Source organism: Heterodontus francisci, chromosome 20 (genome assembly GCF_036365525.1).
Source record: "Heterodontus francisci isolate sHetFra1 chromosome 20, sHetFra1.hap1, whole genome shotgun sequence".
NCBI classification, from domain to species: Eukaryota; Metazoa; Chordata; class Chondrichthyes; order Heterodontiformes; family Heterodontidae; genus Heterodontus; species Heterodontus francisci.
The window spans coordinates 23,520,012-23,527,280 of record NC_090390.1 but is presented as its reverse complement, the minus strand read 5'-3'; the positions used below and the strand labels follow the sequence as shown (position 1 = coordinate 23,527,280).

Genomic DNA, 7,269 nt, shown 5'->3' with positions numbered 1-7,269 from the left:
GAGAGAGAGAAATAAGAGAGAGAGAGAAGAATGAAGAGAATGAATATGAGCGGGAGTGCGGAGAGTGCAAGACAATGACAAGAGGGAGAACACGAGAGAGAATTATAAAAATTTATGAGTTACTCTAAAACATCTCATTTCAAAGTGTGCTGGCCCTGATGAAGAAGTGTAGAATTGGCTTGTTTGGCTGGAAACAGGTTGTGAAAGATTAAAGGACTGAGGACATGACTTCGAACTTGCCAGGGTTAAGTTCCTTCACTGTCTGAAAAGTAATTTGATCATCAACAATACCCGTATCCTAACAGAAACAGGAATAAAGTTGGTATAGAAAAGGAGAGATTATTGTGAAGCAAAACACGAAACCCAAAGGGCCATTAAAGAATCCAATGCAGGAGGAAAGGAGGAGCCAATGAAATGCAGAGAGAAAGCAGTAGTGCTATCCACAAGCCAGTGTTGGTGTGTAATGCCTCCCAGCCTGGCACTTATCTAGTTCATTAAAAATTCAATCTGATCTCCAGATTTATCTTCAACAATTGTCCTACGAGGTGTGAAAAAAGGGTTGTAGTATGAACAAGATTTATAGTCACAGGCAATATTCTGCCCAAATATTCTTTGTACTGGGCAGGCTACAAACTCTTCTGAGCACTACTTTGTTGTGAACGGACAATTTACATTTAAAGTAACGACTTGCATTGTACTGGAAATTTCTCCTGACGAGCTGAAGATTAGAGCGCGGCACTAACATCCAAAAGGGAACGGTGGTTGCAGGATAACAATGGTATGCCGATTGAAACCAGGGATGTGCAGGAGGCCAGAATTGGCGAAGCGCAGAGATCTCAGAAGGTTGCAGGGCTGGAGAGAAATAGCGAGATAGGGAGGGCCCAGGCCATTGAAGGATTAGAAAACAAGGATGAGAACTTTTAAATTGAAGCATTGCTGACTGGGAGGTAACGGACGAATGAGACTTGGTGCAGGTTAGGACACAGGCAGCAGAATTTTGGACAAATTGAAGTTTACAGAGGAAATGAGAATCCTAAAGGCCTCCCTCCCAATGCTCATCCCACATTTGCAGCAATTCCCTGCTGACTTTGCTGCTCCTCAGGTGCAGAGGTCTCTTCCTTAACGTAAATATACACTCCAGGGAGACCATAGAATTCAAAAAATTATTCACAGGACAGGGCTGTCACATTTATTGGCCATCCCTAATTGCCCTCGAGAAGGTGGTGGTGAGCCCCCTTCGTGAACAGCTGCAGCCCATCATGTGTAAGTACACCCACAGCGCTGTTAGGGAGGGAGTTGCAGGATTTCGATTCAACGACAGTGAAGGAACGGTGAGATAGTTCCAAGTCAAGATGGTGTGTGGCTTGGAGAGGAACCTGCAGGTGGTGGTGTTCCAATACATTTGCTGCCCTTGTCCTTCTAGGTGGTAGAGGTCACAGTTTTGAAGGTGCTGTCAAAGAAGAGTTGCAGAGTTCTGCAGTCTGACTTGTAGATGGTATACACTGCCGCCACTGTGCACCGGTGGTGGAGGGAGTGATACTTAAGGTGGTGGATGGTGCGCGCGATCAAGGGGGCTGCTTTGTCCTGGATGGTGTTGAGCTTCCTGAGTGTTGTTGGAGCTGCACTCATCCAGGCAAATGGAAAGTTTTCCATCATACTCCTGACTTGTGCCTTGTAGATGGTGGATAGGCTTTTAGAGAGTCAGGAGGTGGGTTATCCACCACAGAATCCCCAGCCTCTGACATGCTCTTGTAGCCACTGTATTTATATGGCTGGTCCAGTTAATTTTCTGATCAATGATGACCCCCAGGGTGCTGACAGTGGGGGATTCAGCAATGGCAATGCCGTTAAATGACAAGAAGCTGTGGTTAGACTCTCTCTTATTGGAGATAGTCATTCAGACCACACATGTGCCAGACAATGTCACTTGCCATATTTCAGCCTACGCCTGAACGTTGTTGAGGTTCTGCTGCACATGGGCACGGATTGCTGCATTCTATGACCAACTGCGAATGGAACTGAACACTGTGCAATCATCCGCAAACATCTCCAGTTCTGACCTTATGATAGAGGCATAGTCATTGATGAAGCAGCTGAAGATGGAATCATGGAATCTTACAGCACAGGAGGTGACCAATTGGCCCATCATGCCTGTGCCAGCTCTTTGAAAGAACTCTCCAAATCAGGCCCATTCCTTACTCTCTCTCTATAGCCTTGTAAAAAATCTTGCATTTCAAGTATTAATCCATTCCCTTTTGAAAGTTACTAGTGAATTTGCTTCTGCCACATTTTCAGGCACAGTATTTCAGGTAACAATTCGCTACACAAAAAAGACAATTTCACCCTGATTCTTTTGACAATTACCTTAAATCTGTATCTTCTGGTTATCAATCTCCACCAAGTGGAAACTTTTTTTTCTCCATCTACTCCAACAAAACCCCTCATAATTTGAACATTGATTAGATCTACCCTAAATGTTCTCTGCTCTAAGAACAACCCAAGCTTCCCAGTTATTAAAATCATGTTAGGATTCCAGAGGGCAATTAGTGAAAAGGCAGTGAATGAGTAACAAAAGGTGTAAAAGCGTCAGTACGTGGCTCGTTTGGCAGCACTTCTTGCCCCCGAGCCAGAAGGCCATGGGTTCAATTCCAACCATGTTTGGGCCCAGGACACTAGCCGAAACTACCTTTGTAACATCACCTGACTCTGATTCGTCTCAGCTCTTGTTGCTAAAACCCTCAACCATACCTCTTACCTCTAGACTCAACTATTCCAATGCACTTCTGGCTGGTCTCCCACGTCTGCGCTCCGTAAACCCGAGGTCATCCAAAACTCTGCTGCCTGTGTTGCGATTCGCACCAAGTGCCGGTCAATTAACCTGTGCTCACTGGCCTACATTGGTTCCCGGGTAAGCGACGTCTTGATTTTAAAATTTTCAACCTTGTTTTCAAATCCCACCATGGCCTCATCCCTCCCCCATCTCTGTAATCTCCTCCAGCCCCATAATCCTCCAAGATATCTGCACTCCTCTAATTCTGGCCTCTTGAACGTACCGATTTTATTTGCTCTGCCATGGGCAGTGTGCCTTCAGCTACCAAGGCCTTAAGGTTGGGAATTCCTTCCCGAAACCTCTTCATCTCTACTTTTCTTTTCTCCTCTATGGCACTCCTTAAAAACCTATCGTTTTGATCAAGTTTTTCTGGTCATCTGCCCTAATATGTCCCTATGTCAAATATAGTTTTACGATGATCCTGTGAAGAGGCCCTGGTTGATGTTTCGTTATGTTAAAGGTGCTATATAAATACAAGTTGTTGGTTGCTGTAGGGCTCCTTGATGCCACACTCAGTCAAATTCTGCCTGGACATCAAGCAAAGTCACTCTCACCTCTGACATTCAGTTCTTCTGTCCATGTTTGGACCAAGGTTGTAATCAGGTCTGTCTGTAACCAAACTGGCTCTGGCGGAATCCAAATTGAACATGGTGATCAGATTATTGCTGAGTAAGTGCCACTTGATAGCACTGTCAACAATACCTTCCATCGCTTTGCTGATGATTGGAAGTAGATTGACAGGGCGATAATTGGCCAGATTGGATTTGTCCTGCTTCTGTGGACGGGACATACCTGGGCAATTTTCCACTTCATCGAGTAGATTCCAGTGTTGTAGCTGTACTGGAACAGCTCGGTTAGGGGTACAGCCAGTTCTGACCACAAGTCTTCAGTACTATAGCCAGATGTTGTCGGGATCACTGCCGTTGCTGCATCCAATGCCTTTAGCTGTTTCCCAACGTCACGTGGAGTGAATCAAATTGTCTGAAGATTGACATCTGTGATGTTGGGGACCTCAGAAGTAGGCTGAGATGGATCATCCACTTTGCACTTCTGGCTGAAAATGATTGCAAATGCTTCAGTCTTGCCTTTTGAGGATGGATGTTCATGGAACATCTTCTTCCCATGAGTTGTTTAATCATCCACCACCATTCATCACTAGATTTGTCAGGACTGCAGAGCTTTGATCTGATCTGTTATTTGTGGGATCACTTAGCTCTATCTACTGCATGACATTTTTACTGTTTAGCATGCCTGTTATAGCTTCACCAGGTTGGCACCTCTTCTCTGGGCCCACATAGTGCCTGCTCCTGGCATGCTCTCCTACATTCTCCTCATTGAACCAGGGTTGATCCCCCAGCTTGATAACAGTCGAGTGAGGGATATGCTGGGCCATGAGGTTACAGACTGTGGTTGAACATATTCTGCTGCCACTGTAGGCATTCTAAAACACCGCATGAATGCCCAGTTTTGAGCTGCTAGATATGTTCTGAACCTATTCCATTTAGCATGGTGGTGGCACGACATAACATGATGGAGGGTATACATAGAACATAGAACAGTACAGCACAGTACAGGCCCTTCGGCCCACGATGTTGTGCCCGACCCCTTTAACCTACTCTAAGATCAAACTAACTACCTACCCTTCATTCTACTATCATCCATGTACCTATCCAAGAGTCGCTTAAATGTCCCTAATGTATCTGCTTCTACTACCACCGCTGGCAGCGCATTCCACACACCCACCACTCTCTGTGTAAAGAACCTACCTCTGACATCTCCTCTAAACCTTCCTCCATTCACCTTAAAATTATGCCCCTGGTGATAGCCCTTTCCACCCTGGGAAAAGTCTCTGGCTATCCACTCTATCTATGCCTGTCATCCTCTTGTACACCTCTCTCAAGTCACCTCTCATCCTTCTTCGCTCCAATGAGAAAAGCCCTAGCTCCCTCAATCTTTCTTTGTAAGACATGTCCTCCAGTCCAGGGCAGCATCCTGGTAAATCTCCTCTGCAGCCTCTCTAAAGCTTCCACATCCTTCCTATAAATGAGGCGACCAGAACTGAACACAATATTCCAAGTGTGGTCTAACCAGGGCTTATAGAGCTGCAGCATAACCTCGCAGCTCTTAAACTCAATCCCCCTGTTAATGAAAGCCAACACACCATATGCCTTAACAACCCTATCAACTTGGGCGGCAACTTTGAGCGATCTATGGACATGGACCCCAAGATCCCTCTATTCCTCCACACTACCAAGAATCCTGTCTTTAAGCCTATATTCTGCATTCAAATTCGACCTTCCAAAATGAATCACTTCACACTTTTCCAGGTTGAACTCCATCTGCCACTTCTCAGCCCAGCTCTGCATCCTGTCAATGTCCCGTTGCAACCTACAACAGCCCTCCACACTATCCACAAACTCCAGAAACCTTTGTGTCATCGGCAAACTTACTAACCCAGCCTTCCACTTCCTCATCCAAGTCATTTATAAAATCACAAAGAGCAGAGGTCCCAGAACAGATCCCTGCAGAACACCCACTGGTCACCGAGCTCTATGCTGAATACTTTCCATCTACTACCACCCTCTGTCTTCTATGGGCCAGCCCAATTTTGTATCCAGACAGCCAACTTTCCCTGTATCCCATGCCTCCTCACTTTCTGAATGAGCCTACCATGGGGAACCTTATCAAACGCCTTGCTAAAATCCATATACACCACATCCACTGCTCTTCCTTCATCAATGTGTTTTGTCACATCTTCAAAGAATTCAATAAGGCTTGTGAGGCATGACCTGCCCCTCACAAAGCTATGCTGACTGTCTCTAATCAAACTATGCTTTTCCAAATAATCATAAATCCTGTCTCTCAGAATCCTCTCCAATAATTTGCCCTCTACCGACGTAAGACTGACTGGTCTATAATTCCCAGGGTTATCCCTATTCCCTTTCTTGAACAAGGGAATAACATTCGCCACCCTCCAATCATCCAGTACTACTCCTCAGTGTGAAGACAGGACTTCGTCTCCACAAGGATTGTGTGGTGGTCACTCCTACCAATGCTGTCATGGACAGATGCATCTGCAGCAGGTAGATTGGTGAGGGTGAATGTCAAGTAAGTTTTTCCCTCTTGTTCTCTCACCCACCTGCTGCAGACCCAGTTTAGTGGTGGTGTTTCAATATGAAGGAGTACTTGGAGAACGGCATCAGAACACAAATGTTTACACTTAAAGTTTCAATACAAGCCTTTGAATGTAGGGAGAGAGCTGGCACTTAATTAGTTTCCTGCAGATAGTAACAGATGTTTGGCTGATTTGAAATCCGCGGTAAAGCAGGATTACCTGCACAATGTAGGTTCACTTTACGCGACGACTTTAATTATGGGGAAACTCCCCAGAGGCGCTTCACTGGTGTAATCAGACTAGAATGAACACTAAGGAGTTAATAGAAAAGGTGACTAAAAGCTTGGTCAGATGTGGGTGTTAAGAGGGGCCTAAAAAGGGCTGGAGGGGAGGTGTTTGTAGAGCCTGGTGTCCAGACATCTGAAAATACCGACGCTGGGGCAAAGGGATGCACAAAAGAGTTAGAGAAATCGGGCAAGAGGGCGGAAGAGGGTTACAGAGATTGAGGAACAAAAGCCAGTACATTTAGACAGTAATGGTGGGAAGGCTTCTGGGGTTCGCTCCCAGGTGTAGCTGGTGCACTCCAGGTTTCTGGGTTAGGACGGTAACTCCAGATACACCAACAATTCGCAGCTTTTGTGTTGAACAAACCCTCGGCCGCAGTGTTCGCGGGACCTGGAGGGGTTTAAATAATCTGCAAACAAGTTCCCAGTTATTGCACCTCTGGCGGAAACGTCTGGTCTACCGGGGCTCCAGCCGCCGTCCCGAAGCCCGCCACTCACCCTGGGGTCTGGAAGCAGGTCGTTGCCCATCACTCGCTCTCTCACCGGCTCCGTCCGTAGCGCCGAATACCCGCACTGCCGGGCCAAACGTTCCAAACCCGCGCTCCCGGGCCAACGTTCGAATCTCGCGCGCCTCCACCTAACAGGTTCCGGGGTAACGCGCGGCGCAGTCGCAGCAACAACAATCGCAAAGGGCGGGGCATGCAAACCAGCGCCTGTTAAATCACCGCAGTTTCACCTCACAAATACATTGTGCAAATAGGTTATTGTAGGCTGCTCTCCTATTCCGCGAGGGACTTGGGATGGGTCATTAACTGACACTGAAAATTATCGCTCCTGTTGCAAGACGGGAGTTGTGGTACAAAGTCAACCTGTCGTGGTGTAATTGCACAGCAAAATAGTTGCGTTAGATAGTCGCATCTTGGGGGTTAAATGACATATCTCAGGAAACCGGGCGTGAGGCGATCAACACTTGCCCTTTAATTGCATTGCAGGTTACATCATGCAGCCTGCACTATCTCCGTTGCTCATTAGCTTCACCC

The 7,269-nt window shown here is 46.5% G+C and overlaps 1 protein-coding gene across 3 annotated transcripts in view; it reads right to left on the bottom strand.

Moving 5' to 3' along the window:
* rtkn2 (rhotekin 2) overlaps window positions 1-6,860 on the bottom strand; it is an 80,200-nt gene extending 73,340 nt beyond the window's left edge. For 2 of the 3 annotated variants that reach the window (XM_068052441.1, XM_068052443.1), the window contains exon 1: window positions 6,728-6,860. In XM_068052441.1, the coding sequence (XP_067908542.1) occupies window positions 6,728-6,757 (30 nt within the window). In that variant the 5' untranslated portion in view covers window positions 6,758-6,860. Of the gene's footprint in view, window positions 1-3,384; window positions 3,440-6,727 lie in introns of those variants that run through there. The other variant, XM_068052442.1, reaches the window with a different exon arrangement.
* Window positions 6,861-7,269: the final 409 nt, after the last annotated feature.